The sequence below is a fragment of the Pseudophryne corroboree genome, chromosome 2, assembly GCF_028390025.1.
Source record: "Pseudophryne corroboree isolate aPseCor3 chromosome 2, aPseCor3.hap2, whole genome shotgun sequence".
Lineage (NCBI taxonomy): Eukaryota > Metazoa > Chordata > Amphibia > Anura > Myobatrachidae > Pseudophryne > Pseudophryne corroboree.
Window position 1 is genome coordinate 1,052,194,134 of NC_086445.1, and position 21,289 is coordinate 1,052,215,422.

The 21,289-nt window shown below is 51.3% G+C and overlaps 1 protein-coding gene across 2 annotated transcripts in view; it reads left to right on the forward strand.

The window, feature by feature from the left end:
* The window catches only part of MAB21L3 (mab-21 like 3), an 80,190-nt gene extending 66,864 nt beyond the window's left edge, over positions 1-13,326 (forward strand). For both annotated transcript variants that reach the window (XM_063950570.1, XM_063950571.1), the window contains 3 exons: positions 9,597-9,778; positions 12,032-12,226; positions 12,509-13,326. In XM_063950570.1, coding sequence (XP_063806640.1) covers positions 9,597-9,778; positions 12,032-12,226; positions 12,509-12,769 — 638 coding nt within the window. In that variant the 3' untranslated portion in view covers positions 12,770-13,326. The remainder of the gene's footprint in view (positions 1-9,596; positions 9,779-12,031; positions 12,227-12,508) is intronic.
* Positions 13,327-21,289: the final 7,963 nt, after the last annotated feature.

Consider the following 21,289-nt stretch of genomic DNA (forward strand, 5'->3'; position numbering starts at 1 on the left):
GCAGACAGAGAGAGCACCCCTTTCAGATACAGCAGACAGAGAGAGCGCCCCTTTCATAAACAGCAGACAGAGAGAGCGCCCCTTTCAGATACAGCAGACAGAGAGAGCACCCCTTTCATATACAGCAGACAGAGAGAGCGCCCCTTTCATATACAGCAGACAGAGAGAGCGCCCCTTTCATATACAGCAGACAGAGAGAGCGCCCCTTTCATATACAGCAGACAGAGAGAGCGCCCATTTCATATACAGCAGACAGAGAGAGCGCCCCTTTCAGATACAGCAGACAAAGAGAGCACCCCTTTCATATACAGCAGACAGAGAGAGCACCCCTTTCATATACAGCAGACAGAGAGAGCACCCCTTTCATATACAGCAGACAGAGAGAGCGCCTCTTTCAGATACAGCAGACAGAGAGAGCGCCCCTTTCAGATACAGCAGACAGAGAGAGCACCCCTTTCAGATACAGCAGACAGAGAGAGCGCCCCTTTCATAAACAGCAGACAGAGAGAGCGCCCCTTTCAGATACAGCAGACAGAGAGAGCACCCCTTTCATATACAGCAGACAGAGAGAGCGCCCCTTTCATATACAGCAGACAGAGAGAGCGCCCCTTTCATATACAGCAGACAGAGAGAGCGCCCCTTTCATATACAGCAGACAGAGAGAGCGCCCATTTCATATACAGCAGACAGAGAGAGCGCCCCTTTCAGATACAGCAGACAAAGAGAGCACCCCTTTCATATACAGCAGACAGAGAGAGCACCCCTTTCATATACAGCAGACAGAGAGAGCACCCCTTTCAGATACAGCAGACAGAGAGAGCACCCCTTTCATATACAGCAGACAGAGAGAGCGCCCCTTTCAGATACAGCAGACAGAGAGAGCACCCCTTTCAGATACAGCAGACAGAGAGAGCGCCCATTTCATATACAGCAGACAGAGAGAGCGCCCCTTTCAGATACAGCAGACAGAGAGAGCACCCCTTTCAGATACAGCAGACAGAGAGAGCGCCCCTTTCAGATACAGCAGACAGAGAGAGCACCCCTTTCAGATACAGCAGACAGAGAGAGCGCCCATTTCATATACAGCAGACAGAGAGAGCGCCCCTTTCAGATACAGCAGACAGAGAGAGCACCCCTTTCATATACAGCAGACAGAGAGAGCACCCCTTTCATATACAGCAGACAGAGAGAGCGCCCCTTTCATATACAGCAGACAGAGAGAGCGCCCCTTTCATATACAGCAGACAGAGAGAGCGCCCCTTTCATATACAGCAGACAGAGAGAGCACACCCCTTTCAGATACAGCAGACAGAGAGAGCACCCCTTTCATATACAGCAGACAGAGAGAGCGCCCCTTTCATATACAGCAGACAGAGAGAGCACACCCCTTTCATATACAGCAGACAGAGAGAGCACCCCTTTCAGATACAGCAGACAGAGAGAGCACCCCTTTCATATACAGCAGACAGAGAGAGCACCCCTTTCATATACAGCAGACAGAGAGAGCGCCCCTTTCATATACAGCAGACAGAGAGAGCGCCCCTTTCAGATACAGCAGACAGAGAGAGCGCCCCTTTCAGATACAGCAGACAGAGAGAGTGCCCCATTCAGATATAGCAGAGAGAGAGAGCACCCCTTTCATATACAGCAGACAGAGAGAGCACCCCTTTCATATACAGCAGACAGAGAGAGCGCCCCTTTCATATACAGCAGACAGAGAGAGCGCCCCTTTCAGATACAGCAGACAGAGAGAGTGCCCCATTCAGATATAGCAGAGAGATTACCCCTTTCAGATACAGCAGACAGAGAGAGCACCCCTTTCATATACAGCAGACAGAGAGAGCGCCCCTTTCATATACAGCAGACAGAGAGAGCGCCCCTTTCATATACAGCAGACAGAGAGAGCACACCCCTTTCAGATACAGCAGACAGAGAGAGCACCCCTTTCATATACAGCAGACAGAGAGAGCGCCCCTTTCATATACAGCAGACAGAGAGAGCACACCCCTTTCATATACAGCAGACAGAGAGAGCACCCCTTTCAGATACAGCAGACAGAGAGAGCACCCCTTTCATATACAGCAGACAGAGAGAGCACCCCTTTCATATACAGCAGACAGAGAGAGCGCCCCTTTCATATACAGCAGACAGAGAGAGCGCCCCTTTCAGATACAGCAGACAGAGAGAGCGCCCCTTTCAGATACAGCAGACAGAGAGAGTGCCCCATTCAGATATAGCAGAGAGAGAGAGCACCCCTTTCATATACAGCAGACAGAGAGAGCACCCCTTTCATATACAGCAGACAGAGAGAGCGCCCCTTTCATATACAGCAGACAGAGAGAGCGCCCCTTTCAGATACAGCAGACAGAGAGAGCGCCCCTTTCAGATACAGCAGACAGAGAGAGTGCCCCATTCAGATATAGCAGAGAGATTACCCCTTTCAGATACAGCAGACAGAGAGAGTGCCCCTTTCATATACAGCAGACAGAGAGAGCGCCCCTTTCAGATACAGCAGACAGAGAGAGCGCCCCTTTCAGATACAGCAGACAGAGAGAGCACCCCTTTCAGATACAGCAGACAGAGAGAGCACCCCTTTCATATACAGCAGACAGAGAGAGCACCCCTTTCAGATACAGCAGACAGAGAGAGCACCCCTTTCATATACAGCAGACAGAGAGAGCACCCCTTTCATATACAGCAGACAGAGAGAGCACCCCTTTCATATACAGCAGACAGAGAGAGCACCCCTTTCATATACAGCAGACAGAGAGAGAGCACCCCTTTCATATACAGCAGACAGAGATCGCCCCTTTCATATACAGCAGACAGAGAGAGCGCCCCTTTCATATACAGCAGACACAGAGAGCGTCCCTTTCATATACAGCAGACAGAGAGAGCGCCCCTTTCATATACAGCAGACAGAGAGAGCACCCCTTTCAGATACAGCAGACAGAGAGAGCACCCCTTTCATATACAGCAGACAGAGAGAGCACCCCTTTCATATACAGCAGACAGAGAGAGCACCCCTTTCATATACAGCAGACAGAGAGAGCATCCCTTTCATATACAGCAGACAGAGAGAGCACCCCTTTCAGATACAGCAGACAGGGAGAGCACCCCTTTCAGATACAGCAGAGAGAGAGAGCGCCCCTTTCATATACAGCAGACAGAGAGAGCACCCCCTTCAGATACAGCAGACAGAGAGAGCGCCCCTTTCAGATACAGCAGATAGAGAGAGCACACCCCTTTCAGATACAGCAGACAGAGCGCCCCTTTCATATACAGCAGACAGAGAGAGCACCCCTTTCATATACAGCAGACAGAGAGAGCACCCCTTTCAGATACAGCAGACAGAGAGAGCACCCCTTTCATATACAGCAGACAGAGAGAGCACCCCTTTCATATACAGCAGACAGAGAGAGCGCCCCTTTCATATACAGCAGACAGAGAGAGCACCCCTTTCAGATACAGCAGACAGAGAGAGCACCCCTTTCATATACAGCAGACAGAGAGAGCGCCCCTTTCAGATACAGCAGACAGAGAGAGCGCCCCTTTCAGATACAGCAGACAGAGAGAGCGCCCCTTTCATATACAGCAGACAGAGAGAGCGCCCCTTTCATATACAGCAGACAGAGAGAGTGCCCCATTCAGATATAGCAGAGAGATTACCCCTTTCAGATACAGCAGACAGAGAGAGTGCCCCATTCAGATATAGCAGAGAGATTACCCCTTTCATATACAGCAGACAGAGAGAGCACCCCTTTCATATACAGCAGACAGAGAGAGCGCCCCTTTCATATACAGCAGACAGAGAGAGCGCCCCTTTCAGATACAGCAGACAGAGAGAGCGCCCCTTTCAGATACAGCAGACAGAGAGAGTGCCCCATTCAGATATAGCAGAGAGATTACCCCTTTCAGATACAGCAGACAGAGAGAGTGCCCCTTTCATATACAGCAGACAGAGAGAGCGCCCCTTTCAGATACAGCAGACAGAGAGAGCGCCCCTTTCAGATACAGCAGACAGAGAGAGCGCCCCTTTCAGATACAGCAGACAGAGAGAGCACCCCTTTCAGATACAGCAGACAGAGAGAGCGCCCCTTTCAGATACAGCAGACAGAGAGAGCACCCCTTTCAGATACAGCAGACAGAGAGAGTGCCCCATTCATATACAGCAGACAGAGAGAGCACCCCTTTCATATAGAGCAGACAGAGAGAGAGTGCCCCTTTCATATACAGCAGACAGAGAGAGCCCCCCTTTCATATACAGCAGACAGAGAGAGCGCCCCTTTCATATACAGCAGACAGAGAGAGCCCCCCTTTCATATACAGCAGACAGAGAGAGCGCCCCTTTCATATACAGCAGACAGAGAGAGCACCCCTTTCATATACAGCAGACAGAGAGAGCGCCCCTTTCAGATACAGCAGACAGACAGAGCGCCCCTTTCAAATACAGCAGACAGAGAGAGCGCCCCTTTCAGATACAGCAGACAGAGAGAGCCCCCCTTTCATATACAGCAGACAGAGAGAGCGCCCCTTTCATATACAGCAGACAGAGAGAGCACCCCTTTCATATACAGCAGACAGAGAGAGCGCCCCTTTCAGATACAGCAGACAGAGAGAGCACCCCTTTCATATACAGCAGACAGAGAGAGCGCCCCTTTCATATACAGCAGACAGAGAGAGCGTCCCTTTCATATACAGCAGACAGAGAGAGCACCCCCCCTTTCAGATACAGCAGACAGAGAGAGCGCCCCTTTCATATACAGCAGAGTACCAGAGCCCCACGCCAGGCACAGTACTGGAGATGGGCACGCCCGTCCACTGTCCACAGCTGGAGTGAAGATCGCGGTGATCACCGGGGACCTTTATAGAATCCCAAACCTGCAAGAATCCGACAGTGGGAAGATGACGTTCGGCCTCGATTTGGGATCCGACTAAGACGGGAAGTCCCGAGCCGGACTCGTATTCCACAGTTCGGGTGGGTCCGGTTCTCAGGGAACCGGACCCGCTCATCTCTAATTTGAAGCAATTCCCCCACAGTATAGCGCCTGTTAGTTCTCTTGTCACACGTTATTGTATCTGCTCTACACAGGGGCTGTATGTATCACTATAATGTCATGCTATATTATTTCCTTACTGTGTATGTATCTGCATGCGATCTTGGCGTGATATTAGCTCGCAGAATCGCCATACGGTGGGATATACAGTACGATGGAGAATCTGAAGGGACAGAGTCTACTAAAGGAGCCTGCGATGTGCTCTGAGTGCTGCCTGGTCCTGCTGACCGCACCTGTGCAGCAGTCACTGCCGGGGAGGGTTCTGGGGGAAGTGGGATAGAGTGGGATAGCGCCATCTTCAGGTGACAGTAGCTGCAGGGGCCAATCCGCAAATTGGTAACTCTGGCAGCATTGCATCCCCCATAGTGTGTGTGGTGCATGTAGTGTGTATGTGGGTGTATGCATTGCATCTGTGGTGCATGTAGTGTGCATGTGGGTGTATGCACTGCATGTGTGGTGCATGTAGTGTGTATGTGGGTGTATGCACTGCATGTGTGGTGCATGTAGTGTGTATGTGGGTGTATGCACTGCATGTGTGGTGCATGTAGTGTGCATGTGGGTGTATGCACTGCATGTGTGGTGCATGTAGTGTGTATGTGGGTGTATGCATTGCATATGTGGTGCATGTAGTGTGCATGTGGGTGTATGCATTGCTTGTCTGGCACATGTAGTGTGCATGTGGGTGTATGCATTGCTTATCTGGCACATGTAGTGTGTATGTGGGTGTATGCATTGCATATATGGTGCATGTAGTGTGCATGTGGGTGTATGCATTGCATGTGTGGTGCATGTAGTGTGCATGTGGGTGTATGCACTGCATGTGGTGTGTATGTGGGTGTATGCACTGCATGTGTGGTGCATGTGGTGTGTATGTGGGTGTATGCACTGCATGTGTGGTGCATGTAGTGTGCATGTGGGTGTATGCAGTATGCACTGCATGTGTGGTGCATGTAGTGTGCATGTGGGTGTATGCACTGCATGTGTGGTGCATGTGGTGTGTATGTGGGTGTATGCACTGCATGTGTGGTGCATGTAGTGTGCATGTGGGTGTATGCACTGCATGTGTGGTGCATGTAGTGTGTATGTGGGTGTATACATTGCTTGTCTGGCACATGTAGTGTGTATGTGGGTGTATGCATTGCATATGTGGTGCATGTAGTGTGCATGTGGGTGTATGCACTGCATGTGTGGTGCATGTAGTGTGTATGTGCATGTATGCACTGCATGTGTGGCACATGTAGTGTGTATGTGGGTGTATGCATTGCATGTGTGGTGCATGTAGTGTGCATGTGGGTGTATGCATTGCATGTGTGGTGCATGTAGTGTGCATGTGGGTGTATGCATTGCATGTGTGGTGCATGTAGTGTGCAAGTGGGTGTATGCACTGCATGTGTGGTGCATGTAGTGTGTATGTGGGTGTATACATTGCTTGTCTGGCACATGTAGTGTGTATGTGGGTGTATGCACTGCATGTGTGGTGCATGTAGTGTGTATGTGGGTGTATGCATTGCATGTGTGGTGCATGTAGTGTGCATGTGGGTGTATGCATTGCATGTGTGGTGCATGCAGTGTGCATGTGGGTGTATGCATTGCATGTGTGGTGCATGTAGTGTGCATGTGGGTGTATGCATTGCATGTGTGGTGCATGTAGTGTGTATGTGGGTGTATGCACTGCATGTGTGGTGCATGTAGTGTTTATGCATGTGTGTGTATATGGGCCCTCATTCCGAGTTGTTCGATCGGTAATTTTCTTTGCATCGCAGCGATTTTCCGCTAATTGCGCATGCGCAATGTTCGCACTGCGACTGCACCAAGTAAATTTTCTATGCAGTTAGGTATTTTACTCACGGCATTACGAGGTTTTTTCTTCGTTCTGGTGATCGTAATGTGATTGACAGGAAGTGGGTGTTTCTGGGCGGAAACTGTCCGTTTTATGGGTGTGTGTGAAAAAACGCTGCCGTTTCTGGGAAAAACGCGGGAGTGGCTGGAGAAACGGGGGAGTGTCTGGGCGAACGCTGGGTGTGTTTGTGACGTCAAACCAGGAACGAAACTGACTGAACTGATCGCAGTGGCAGAGTAAGTCTGGAGCTACTCAGAAACTGCTAAGAAGTGTCTACTCGCAATTTTGAGAATCTTTCGTTCGCTATTCTGCTAAGCTAAGATTCACTCCCAGTAGGCGGCGGCTTAGCATGTGCAATGCTGCTAAAAGCAGCTAGCGAGCGAACAACTCGGAATGAGGGCCATGGTACATGTAGTGTGTATGCAGGTGTGTGTATATGGTACATGTAGTGTGTATGCAGGTGTGTGTATGGTACATGTAGTGAGTATGCATGTGTGTGTATATGGTACATGTAGTGTGTATGCAGGTGTGTGTATATGGTACATGTAGTGTGTATGCAGGTGTGTGTATGGTACATGTAGTGTGTATGCAGGTGTGTATATGGTACATGTAGTGTGTATGCAGGTGTGTGTATATGGTACATGTAGTGTGTATGCAGGTGTGTGTATGGTACATGTAGTGTGTATGCATGTGTGTGTATATGGTACATGTAGTGTGTATGCAGGTGTGTGTGTATGGTACATGTAGTGTGTATGCAGGTGTGTGTATATGGTACATGTAGTGTGTATGCAGGTGTGTGTATGGTACATGTAGTGTGTATGCAGGTGTGTATATGGTACATGTAGTGTGTATGCAGGTGTGTGTATATGGTACATGTAGTGTGTATGCAGGTGTGTGTATGGTACATGTAGTGTGTATGCCGGTGTGTATATGGCACATGTAGTGTGTATGCAGGTGTGTGTGTATATGGTACATGTAGTGTGTATGCAGGTGTGTGTATATGGTACATGTAGTGTGTATGCAGGTGTGTGTATATGGTACATGTAGTGTGTATGCATGTGTGTGTGTGTGTGTGTGTGTGTGTGTGTGTGTGTGTGTGTGTGTATGGTACATGTAGTGTGTATGCATGTGTGTGTATATGGTACATGTAGTGTGTATGCAGGTGTGTGTGTGTGTATATGGTACATGTAGTGTGTATGCATGTGTGTGTATATGGTACATGTAGTGTGTATGCATGTGTGTGTATGGTACATGTAGTGTGTATGCCTGTGTGTGTATGGTACATGTAGTGTGTATGCAGGTGTGTGTATATGGTACATGTAGTGTGTATGCAGGTGTGTGTATATGGTACATGTAGTGTGTATGCAGGTGTGTGTATATGGTACATGTAGTGTGTATGCATGTGTGTGTATGGTACATGTAGTGTGTATGCATGTGTGTGTATATGGTACATGTAGTGTGTATGCATGTGTGTGTATATGGTACATGTAGTGTGTATGCAGGTGTGCGTATGGTACATGTAGTGTGTATGCATGTAGTGTGTATGCATGTGTGTGTATGGTACATGTAGTGTGTATGCATGTGTGTGTATGGTACATGTAGTGTGTATGCAGGTGTGTGTATGGTACATGTAGTGTGTATGCAGGTGTGTGTATGGTACATGTAGTGTGTATGCATGTGTGTGTATGGTACATGTAGTGTGTATGCAGGTGTGTGTATGGTACATGTAGTGTGTATGCATGTGTGTGTATGGTACATGTAGTGTGTGTATGCATGTGTGTGTATATGGTACATGTAGTGTGTATGCAGGGGTGTGTGTGTGTGTGTGTGTGTGTGTGTGTGTGTGTGTGTGTGTGTGTGTGTGTGTGTGTGTGTATATGGTATATGTAGTGTGTATGCATGTGTGTGTGTATATGGTACATGTAGTGTGTATGCAGGTGTGTGTGTGTATATGGTACATGTAGTGTGTATGCAGGTGTGTGTATATGGTACATGTAGTGTGTATGCAGGTGTGTGTATGGTACATGTAGTGTGTATGCAGGTGTGTGTATGGTACATGTAGTGTGTATGCAGGTGTGTGTGTATGGTACATGTAGTGTGTATGCAGGTGTGTGTATATGGTACATGTAGTGTGTATGCAGGTGTGTGTATATGGTACATGTAGTGTGTATGCATGTGTGTGTATGGTACATGTAGTGCGCATGTTGATGTATGCATGTGTGGGTGGATCTCAGGACACTTTGCTGCCCCATAGAAAGAAATGGACAACTGCACATGATACGTACAGTACATGGACGGAGATCTGTTTGGACCACACTTTCCGTGAAATGGGCGTTTCCGGGTAGTAACTGGGTGGCGAACAGGTAGAGACACATAACTGTTCCCTCTCTGTGAGTGCCGTGGTCTGATGGAGACAGGACACCTGTTCCCCTCAGCGTGTGGTCCATATACCACATGCTGAGGAGGTCCATATACTAATGATGACATTGGGTGGGACGGTGTCCACATGCAGCTGACGGAGGTTCTGCATATGTGGGCGGATTCTGGCAGAAGTTAGAAGGAAGGCTGCTGTGCCTCAGATGTGCCTGACACAGAACCAGCCCCATAACAGCCATGTTGCCTGGTCCACTGTATATTCAGCCTGGCAGACATGTAGCCTGTGTGCCCACATTCTGTATGAGCCGGTTCTTCTTCCGCAGACAGGGTAACCATGATGGAGTCGGTCGGTTCAGCAACCAGAGTGAACGTGGAGACTTCTGTGAACATGGTGGAAGTGGAGATGGTACCAATGGTGGAGATTCCTGGATGTTGGCCTAGGAAAGCTCGGTGGCCCCGGTTCTTTAAGAGGTGGCCCGCCAAGGACAGAGCGCGGTGTGTTAAGGTATTTTCTGTACAATATTTCATACATGTGTCTGGGAAAGTTTTGTTAAATACAGAGAGGACGTCAGAGGCGCTGCGCTCAGTGCGTGTCTCATGTGGGAATGTGATATGTCCAGATACGTACTGCTCTCTTCTATCTGCCATCTACTCCCTCATAGGACAAGTTTAAACAAAAAATTTCTCTTTCTAACTACACCCAGTATCTCATCTGGTCACCATTGTTTGCCTTGAGATCACCTTAGTTTTATCCCTCTACCAGATCTGGGTCCTCTCTCTGGCTGCACCTTACCTCTGTAACTCCCTCCCTCTACCAGATCTGGACCCTCTCCTTCTGACTGCTCCTTACCTCTGTAACTCCATCCCTCTACCAGATCTGGGTCCTCTCTCTGGCTGCACCTTACCTCTGTAACTCCATCCCTCTACCAGATCTGGGTCCTCTCTCTGGCTGCTCCTTACCTCTGTAACTCCATCCCTCTACCAGATCTGGGTCCTCTCTCTGGTTGCTCCTTACCTCTGTAACTCCCTCCCTCTACCAGATCTGGGTCCTCTCTCTGGCTGCTCCTTACCTCTGTAACTCCATCCCTCTACCAGATCTGGACCATCTCCCTCTGACTGCTCCTTACCTCTGTAACTCCATCCCTCTACCAGATCTGGGTCCTTTCTTTCTGACTCCTCCTTACCTCTGTAACTCCCTCCGTCTACCAGATCTGGGTCCTCTCTCTGGCTGCTCCTTACCTCTGTAACAGTATCCCTCTACCAGATCTGGACCCTCTCCCCTTGACTGCTCCTTACCTCTGTAACTCAAACCCTCTACCATATCTGGACCCTTTTTATCAAAGTGTTCATTCCCTCTGTAATTTCCTCCCTCTACCAGATCTGTACCCTCTCCCTCTGACTGCTCCTTACCTCTGTAGCTCCATCCCTCTACCAGATCTGGATCCTTTCTTTCTGACTCCTCCTTACCTCTGTAACTCCCTCCCTCTACCAGATCTGGGTCCTCTCTCTGTTTGCTCCTTACCTCTGTAACTCCCTCCCTCTACCAGATCTGGGTCCTCTCTCTGGCTGCTCCTTACCTCTGTAACTCCATCCCTCTACCAGATCTGGGTCCTCTCTCTGGCTGCTCCTTACCTCTGTAACTCCATCCCTCTACCAGATCTGGACCATCTCCCTCTGACTGCTCCTTACCTCTGTAACTCCATCCCTCTACCAGATCTAGGTCCTTTCTTTCTGACTCCTCCTTACCTCTGTAACTCCCTCCGTCTACCAGATCTGGGTCCTCTCTCTGGCTGCTCCTTACCTCTGTAACAGTATCCCTCTACCAGATCTGGACCCTCTCCCTCTGACTGCTCCTTACCTCTGTAACTCCAACCCTCTACCATATCTGGACCCTTTTTATCAAAGTGTGCATTCCCTCTGTAATTTCCTCCCTCTACCAGATCTGTACCCTCTCCCTCTGACTGCTCCTTACCTCTGTAGCTCCATCCCTCTACCAGATCTGGATCCTTTCTTTCTGACTCCTCCTTACCTCTGTAACTCCCTCCCTCTACCAGATCTGGGTCCTCTCTCTGGTTGCTCCTTACCTCTGTAACACCATCCCTCTACCAGATCTGGACCCTCTCCCTCTGACTGCTCCTTACCTCTGTAACTCCATCCCTCTACCAGATCTGGGTCCTTTCTTTCTGACTCCTCCTTACCTCTGTAACTCCCTCCGTCTACCAGATCTGGACCCTTCCTCTCTGACTGTTCCTTACCTCTGTAACTCCACCCCTGTACCAGATCTGGACTCTGTCTCTCTGAGTTCTCCTTCCCTCTGTAACACCATCCCTCTATCAGATATGGGCCCTTTCTCTCTGACTGTTCCTTACCTCTGTAACGCTACCCCTGTAAGATATCTGGACCCTGTCTCTCTGAGTTCTTCTTCCCTCTGTAACTCTACCCCTCTATCAGATCTGGACCCCTTTCTCTCTTACTGCTCCTGACCTCTGTAACTTCATCCCTCTACCACATCTGGACCCTTTCTTTCTCCCTTTACTAGATCTGGCCCCTTTCTCTCTTACTTTTCCTTACCTCTGTATCTCCATCCCTCTATCAGATCTGGACCATTTCTCTCTGGCTGTGCCTTACCACAGACCTTTGTTCAATGTTTTCTTGAAATTTGTTGCTCTGTCAGTAGTTATTTTGTAATATTAGCTTTCCCCACTAGTTTCTGTGAGTGATTTTCCTCAAAAACAATTTCTCTTTTTGTATTTCTCAGTCATTCGGTTTTGACCTTATTGCTCGAAAAAATTACCACTGGGAGTTGTCTTTCCTGCGTGCGGAGCGTCTCTTGCTGGAGGGCATAGATGAGGACGGGGGCTGTCGCATGAAATGTTTACGGGTTCTACGACAGTTGAAAGAGGATGTTTGGTGCCCAGGAACTCGTCCTGTAATCACATGTCAGCATCTCCAGGTCTGTGCATGTCCAGAGTAACGTGTGCTCTCTGAGTCAGGGGTACAAAGAGACATGTACTGTATTGTATGTGGAGAGGACAGACGCCATGTTCCATAATTCCCTTTTATGTCATGTCATCCATTAGCCAGGTTGTGTCTCTCTCTCATTAGCTCCCTGATACTGATGTTGCCTGGTAGTGGAAGTGGTGGAGGTGGCTTTTCCTTCTTGCCTGTGTCACCTTGCCATAGGATGAGTAAACCATGTTTTTGTCCTGTGACATCTCCTTCCTTTCTCCGACAGATGGTTCTTCTCTGGGAGTGTGAACGGAACCCTTCCACAAAGTCATGGTTGAATTTTGCGTCCTGCTTTTTACGCCTTGTACGCAGGCTTCTGAAATGTTCCAGGCAACGGTTCTTACGTCATTACTTCATCAAACGGGCAAATCTACTAAAGTATGCAGATGCCACCCAGCTGGAGATGCTGGCCGATAAACTGGCCCGATTCCTGGAGTGTCCATCTCTAAATATCTCTGCAAACCATGGCTGTTCCTCTGCTTGCTAAAACGGCTCCCGAGGAGCAATGAACATATAACATTGGCTGGTTCCAGTCATTGAGTGAGCGGACTATATTCACCTGCTGACATGGGACAGTCAGATACCCATCACTCATCAACGCCTGATCCGTCTCCACGTGAGATCCTCCTAGGGGCACATACAACACACTCATTTATTGTCTCTCATAGATGAACACCAATACACAGCGACCACAGTGGGTGGTTTGGCACGTTGCTTTGAACTATGAGAACGCTACTTCCTAGTGATGAGATACATATGGTGCCTCCCCACTGAATGGCAGTGGAGGTATCACCGGTCTGCCCAGCCCTGATGGGTCCTGTGAGATCCCCAGTGAATGTGACATATGCCCCAGGGGTGGCGAGGTCCTGTTACCTGGGCCGGAGATCTGTGTGACAGGGAAAACAGCGGTATCATTGCTCCTAAGACTGGGTGGGACATTCACTGCCCTCTGACCCCCGCTATGTGTATGTGAAGGATTTTATATTGTTATATTCACCCAAAGGCTTCATCTTATAATAACCCAGTCTAGAAATAAAATACCATCTGACTCACTGTGGATTGTACAGTGGAAGGTCGCCCTCTAGTGGTCACTCGTAATAGGATAATTGGCCAAATTCAGAGATGGTCACAATGGCCCTCATTCCGAGTTGATCGCTAGCTGCTGTTGTTCGCTGCGTAGCGATCAGTGAAAAAAATGGCTAATCTGCGCATGCATATGCACCGCAATGCGCACGCATGGCGTACGGGTACAAAGAGCATCGTGGTTTTGCACAGGTTCTAGCGACGATTCCAATAATACAACGCAAGGAGATTGACAGGAAGTGGGAGTTTCTGGGTGGCAACTGACCGTTTTCTGGGAGTGTTTGCAGGCGTGGCCGGGCGTTTGCTCGGCGGGTATCTGACATCATTACCGTGTCACTCGTCGCAGCAATCATCGCACAGGATAAGTAACTACAGCGCTGGCCTTGTTCTGCACAAAATGTGTTTGCTGCCGCGCGGCTGCACAGGCGTTCGCATTCCTGCAAAGTGAAAATGCACTCCCCCTTGGGCGGCGACTATGCATTTACACGGCTGCTAAAAGTAGCTAGCGAGCGATCAACTCGGAATGAGGGCCAATAGTGGCTGCTGTCGGAACAGTGGCAACAATAACATGTAAATGTCAGCCTTCCTCCTTCTGCCCCAGCGCATGCCAGAGAGTACAGGTGCGGAGACGCCCACTTCTAGTGTCCGTGGACAGTGCAACTGTGCCCGTGGTTTTGAGCACTCCACCATCGGTGCACCATCACTCGCACCATCACATGTACCATCGGTGCACCATCACTCGCACCATTACATGTACCATCGCTCACACCATCGCTCGCACCATCACATACACAAATGGTCACCATCTGAGAGGAAGTGGACATTGGAGGTGGTAACGGGAAGTATATGGGGCGTGGTTGGGAAAACGCAGGCGTGTCATGGTTGTTTTCAGGGCGTGTATCTGCTGACGGCTGCGTGATCGTACGTGCGCAAACATGGCGCCTTAGTCGCCGCTGCTGTGGCCACATACCAGCCCTTAGCTTCCATGTTCTCCGTAATTGCGCATAGTCCGCTAATGTACACAATTAAGATTGAGCTTGCGTTGGCTCCGGCGAGCGTCTCTGTTCATTCCTGTGCGTCAGCGTCACTGGCTGACGTTACCAGCTCCGTAGTCTAGAGAATCGCAATCGCATTTGTGAACAAACATGAATAAGGCCCAATGTACGCAGCAGCGGTCTCTGCGCACAGTCAGAGGAACGCATGCATCGCCGTAGTGGTTGTCTGGAGCTTTAGCGCATGGAAGGCAGCAGAAATCGCCGAACTGCTCAGACATCGGCATTTCATCCATCTCCGCATCAGGCCCAAAATGTAAACGTCCAGCATCCTGGGTGTATAACAGGTGATATACCCAGTGCGTTACCCGGCTGCTGACAGTCTGCTCTGTACTGTATCGGAAAAGTGTCGCCACAATCCCCATCAGGGCAATACGTGCTCCATGTACCTGCACGCCCCAGGGAAAACGAGCAGGTGAGGCGTCACATGGGGAATAGCGCAGTTGTTCCATTGTGCAGGACTGAGAGCCTCTGCGTGCCACAGTAACCCTCTGGATCCCATAGTAACCCTCTGCGTAACCCTCTGCGTGCCACAGTAACCCTCTGCGTACCACAGTAACCCTCTGCGTACCACAGTAACCCTCTGCGTACCACAGTAACCCTCTGCATCCCATAGTAACCCTCTGCGTGCCATAGTGACCCTCTGCGTGCCATAGTAACCCTCTGCGTGCCACAGTAACCCTCTGCATCCCATAGTAACCCTCTGCGTGCCATAGTAACCCTCTGCGTGCCACAGTAACCCTCTGCGTGCCACAGTAACCCTCTGCATGCCACAGTAACCCCTTGTGTGCCACAGTAACCCTCTGCGTGCCACAGTAACCCTCTGCGTGCTATAGTAACCCTCTGCATCCCATAGTAACCCTCTGCATGCCACAGTAACCCTCTGCGTGCCACAGTAACCCTCTGCGTGCCACAGTAACCCCTTGTGTGCCACAGTAACCCCTTGTGTGCCACAGTAACCCCTTGTGTGCCACAGTAACCCTCTGCGTGCTATAGTAACCCTCTGCATCCCATAGTAACCCTCTGCGTGCCACAGTAACCCTCTGCGTGCCACAGTAACCCTCTGCGTGCCACAGTAACCCTCTGCATCCCATAGTAACCCTCTGCGTGCCACAGTAACCCTCTGTGTGCCACAGTAACCCTCTGCGTGCCACAGTAACCCTCTGCGTGCCACAGTAACCCTCTGCGTGCCACAGTAACCCTCTGCGTGCCATAGTAACCCTCTGCGTGCCACAGTAACCCTCTGCGTGCCATAGTAACCTTCTGCGTGCCACAGTAACCCTCTGCGTGCCACAGTAACCCTCTGCGTGCCACAGTAACCCTCTGCGTGCCACAGTAACCCTCTGCGTGCCACAGTAACCCTCTGCATCCCACAGTAACCCTCTGCGTGCCATAGTAACCCTCTGCGTGCCACAGTAACCCTCTGCATGCCATAGTAACCCTCTGCGTGCCACAGTAACCCCTTGTGTGCCACAGTAACCCTCTGTGTGCCACAGTAACCCTCTGCGTGCTATAGTAACCCTCTGCATCCCATAGTAACCCTCTGCGTGCCACAGTAACCCTCTGCGTGCCACAGTAACCCCTTGTGTGCCACAGTAACCCCTTGTGTGCCACAGTAACCCTCTGCGTGCTATAGTAACCCTCTGCATCCCATAGTAACCCTCTGCGTGCCACAGTAACCCTCTGCGTGCCACAGTAACCCCTTGTGTGCCACAGTAACCCCTTGTGTGCCACAGTAACCCCTTGTGTGCCACAGTAACCCTCTGCGTGCTATAGTAACCCTCTGCATCCCATAGTAACCCTCTGCGTGCCACAGTAACCCTCTGCGTGCCACAGTAACCCTCTGCGTGCCACAGTAACCCTCTGCATCCCATAGTAACCCTCTGCGTGCCACAGTAACCCTCTGTGTGCCACAGTAACCCTCTGCGTGCCACAGTAACCCTCTGCGTGCCACAGTAACCCTCTGCGTGCCACAGTAACCCTCTGCGTGCCATAGTAACCCTCTGCGTGCCACAGTAACCCTCTGCGTGCCATAGTAACCTTCTGCGTGCCACAGTAACCCTCTGCGTGCCACAGTAACCCTCTGCGTGCCACAGTAACCCTCTGCGTGCCACAGTAACCCTCTGCGTGCCACAGTAACCCTCTGCATCCCACAGTAACCCTCTGCGTGCCATAGTAACCCTCTGCGTGCCACAGTAACCCTCTGCATGCCATAGTAACCCTCTGCGTGCCACAGTAACCCCTTGTGTGCCACAGTAACCCTCTGTGTGCCACAGTAACCCTCTGCGTGCTATAGTAACCCTCTGCATCCCATAGTAACCCTCTGCGTGCCACAGTAACCCTCTGCGTGCCACAGTAACCCCTTGTGTGCCACAGTAACCCCTTGTGTGCCACAGTAACCCTCTGCGTGCTATAGTAACCCTCTGCATCCCATAGTAACCCTCTGCGTGCCACAGTAACCCTCTGTGTGCCACAGTAACCCTCTGCGTGCCACAGTAACCCTCTGCGTGCCACAGTAACCCTCTGCGTGCCACAGTAACCCTCTGCGTGCCACAGTAACCCTCTGCATCCCATAGTAACCCTCTGCGTGCCACAGTAACCCTCTGTGTGCCACAGTAACCCTCTGCGTGCCATAGTAACCCTCTGCGTGCCACAGTAACCCTCTGCGTGCCACAGTAACCCTCTGCGTGCCACAGTAACCCTCTGCGTGCCATAGTAACCCTCTGCATCCCATAGTAACCCTCTGCGTGCCACAGTAACCCTCTGCGTGCCATAGTAACCCTCTGCATCCCATAGTAACCCTCTGCGTGCCACAGTAACCCTCTGCGTGCCATAGTAACCCTCTGCATCCCATAGTAACCCTCTGCGTGCCACAGTAACCCTCTGCGTGCCATAGTAACCCTCTGCGTGCCACAGTAACCCTCTGCATGCTATAGTAACCCTTGTGTGCCACAGTAACCCTCTGCGTGCCACAGTAACCCCTTGTGTGCCACAGTAACCCTCTGCGTGCCACAGTAACCCTCTGCGTGCCACAGTAACCCTCTGCGTGCTATAGTAACCCTCTGCGTGCCACAGTAACCCTCTGCGTGCCACAGTAACCCTCTGCGTGCCACAGTAACCCTCTGCGTGCCATAGTAACCCTGTGCGTGCCACAGTAACCCTCTGCGTGCTATAGTAACCCTCTGAGTGCCACAGTAACCCTCTGCGTGCCACAGTAACCCTCTGCGTGCCACAGTAACCCCTTGTGTGCCACAGTAACCCTCTGCATGCCACAGTAACCCTCTGCATGCTATAGTAACCCTCTGCGTGCCACAGTAACCCTCTGCATGCTATAGTAACCCTCTGTGTGCCACAGTAACCCTCTGCGTGCCATAGTAACCCTCTGCATGCCATAGTAACCCTCTGCATCCCATAGTAACCCTCTGCGTGCCACAGTAACCCTCTGCATCCCATAGTAACCCTCTGCGTGCCATAGTTACCCTCTGCGTGCCACAGTAACCATCTGCGTGCCACAGTAACCCTCTGCGTGCCACAGTAACCCTCTGCGTGCCACAGTAACCCTCTGCGTGCCACAGTAACCCTCTGCGTGCCACAGTAACCCTCTGCGTGCCATAGTAACCCTCTGCGTGCCACAGTAACCCTCTGCATCCCATAGTAACCCTCTGCCTCCCATAGTAACCCTCTGCGTGCTATAGTAACCCTCTGCGTGCCACAGTAACCCTCTGCGTGCCACAGTAACCCTCTGCGTGCCACAGTAACCCCTTGTGTGCCACAGTAACCCTCTGCATGCCACAGTAACCCTCTGCATGCTATAGTAACCCTGTGCGTGCCATAGTAACCCTCTGCGTGCCACAGTAACCCCTTGTGTGCCACAGTAACCCTCTGCATGCCACAGTAACCCTCTGCATGCTATAGTAACCCTGTGCGTGCTATAGTAACCCTTTGAGTGCCACAGTAACCCTCTGCGTGCCATAGTTACCCTCTGAGTGCCACAGTAACCCTCTGCATTCTATAGTAACCCTTGTGTGCCACAGTAACCCTCTGCGTGCCACAGTAACCCCTTGTGTGCCACAGTAACCCTCTGCGTGCCACAGTAACCCTCTGCATGCTATAGTAACCCTGTGCGTGCCACAGTAACCCTCTGCATGCCACAGTAACCCTCTGCATGCCATAGTAAGCCCCTGCATTCCACAGTAACCCTCTGCGTGCCACAGTAACCCTCTGCGTGCCACAGTAACCCCTTGTGTGCCACAGTAACCCTCTGCGTGCCACAGTAACCCTCTGCATGCTATAGTAACCCTGTGCGTGCTATAGTAACCCTGTGCGTGCTATAGTAACCCTGTGCGTGCCACAGTAACCCTCTGCGTGCCACAGTAACCCCTTGTGTGCCACAATAACCCTCTGCATGCCACAGTAACCCTGTGCGTGCTATAGTAACCCTGTGCGTGCTATAGTAACCCTTTGAGTGCCACAGTAACCCTCTGCGTGCCACAGTAACCCTCTGCATGCCACAGTAACCCTCTGCATGCTATAGTAACCCTTGTGTGCCACAGTAACCCTCTGCGTGCCACAGTAACCCCTTGTGTGCCACAGTAACCCTCTGCGTGCCACAGTAACCCTCTGCATGCTATAGTAACCCTGTGCGTGCCACAGTAACTCTCTGCATGCCACAGTAACCCTCTGCATGCCATAGTAAGCCCCTGCATTCCACAGTAACCCTCTGCGTGCCACAGTAACCCTCTGCGTGCCATAGTAACCCTCTGCATCCCATAGTAACCCTCTGCGTGCCACAGTAACCCTCTGCGTGCCATAGTAACCCTCTGCGTGCCACAGTAACCCTCTGTGTGCCACAGTAACCCTCTGCGTGCCATAGTAACCCTCTGCATCCCATAGTAACCCTCTGCGTGCCACAGTAACCCTCTGCGTGCCACAGTAACCCTCTGCGTGCCACAGTAACCCTCTGCGTGCCACAGTAACCCTCTGCGTGCCACAGTAACCCTCTGCTTCCCATAGTAACCCTCTGCGTGCCACAGTAACCCTCTGCGTACCACAGTAACCCTCTGCATCCCATAGTAACCCTCTGCGTGCCATAGTGACCCTCTGCGTGCCACAGTAACCCTCTGCGTGCCACAGTAACCCTCTGCATCCCATAGTAACCCTCTGCGTGCCACAGTAACCCTCTGCGTGCCACAGTAACCCTCTGCGTGCCACAGTAACCCTCTGCGTGCCACAGTAACCCCTTGTGTGCCACAGTAACCCTCTGCGTGCCACAGTAACCCTCTGCGTGCTATAGTAACCCTCTGCATCCCATAGTAACCCTCTGCGTGCCACAGTAACCCTCTGCGTGCCACAGTAACCCTCTGCGTGCCACAGTAACCCCTTGTGTGCCACAGTAACCCCTTGTGTGCCACAGTAACCCCTTGTGTGCCACAGTAACCCTCTGCGTGCTATAGTAACCCTCTGCATCCCATAGTAACCCTCTGCGTGCCACAGTAACCCTCTGCGTGCCACAGTAACCCTCTGCGTGCCACAGTAACCCTCTGCATCCCATAGTAACCCTCTGCGTGCCACAGTAACCCTCTGTGTGCCACAGTAACCCTCTGCGTGCCACAGTAACCCTCTGCGTGCCACAGTAACCCTCTGCGTGCCATAGTAACCCTCTGCGTGCCACAGTAACCCTCTGTGTGCCATAGTAACCTTCTGCGTGCCACAGTAACCCTCTGCGTGCCACAGTAACCCTCTGCGTGCCACAGTAACCCTCTGCGTGCCACAGTAACCCTCTGCGTGCCACAGTAACCCTCTGCATCCCATAGTAACCCTCTGCGTGCCATAGTAACCCTCTGCGTGCCACAGTTACCCTCTGCATGCCATAGTAACCCTCTGCGTGCCACAGTAACCCCTTGTGTGCCACAGTAACCCTCTGCGTGCCACAGTAACCCTCTGCGTGCTATAGTAACCCTCTGCATCCCATAGTAACCCTCTGCGTGCCACAGTAACCCTCTGTGTGCCACAGTAACCCCTTGTGTGCCACAGTAACCCCTTGTGTGCCACAGTAACCCCTTGTGTGCCACAGTAACCCTCTGCGTGCTATAGTAACCCTCTGCATCCCATAGTAACCCTCTGCGTGCCACAGTAACCCTCTGCGTGCCACAGTAACCCTCTGCGTGCCACAGTAACCCTCTGCGTGCCATAGTAACCCTCTGCATGCTATAGTAACCCTTGTGTGCCACAGTAACCCTCTGCGTGCCACAGTAACCCCTTGTGTGCCACAGTAACCCTCTGCGTGCCACAGTAACCCTCTGTGTGCCACAGTAACCCTCTGCGTGCCATAGTAACCCTCTGCGTGCCACAGTAACCCTCTGCGTGCCACAGTAACCCTCTGCGTGCCACAGTAACCCTCTGCGTGCCACAGTAACCCTCTGCGTGCCACAGTAACCCTCTGCATCCCATAGTAACCCTCTGCGTGCCACAGTAACCCTCTGCATCCCATAGTAACCCTCTGCGTGCCACAGTAACCCTCTGCGTGCCATAGTAACCCTCTGCATCCCATAGTAACCCTCTGCGTGCCACAGTAACCCTCTGCGTGCCACAGTAACCCCTTGTGTGCCACAGTAACCCTCTGCATGCCACAGTAACCCTCTGCATGCTATAGTAACCCTTGTGTGCCACAGTAACCCTCTGCGTGCCACAGTAACCCCTTGTGTGCCACAGTAACCCTCTGCGTGCCACAGTAACCCCTTGTGTGCCACAGTAACCCTCTGCATGCCACAGTAACCCTCTGCATGCTATAGTAACCCTTGTGTGCCACAGTAACCCTCTGCGTGCCACAGTAACCCCTTGTGTGCCACAGTAACCCTCTGCGTGCCACAGTA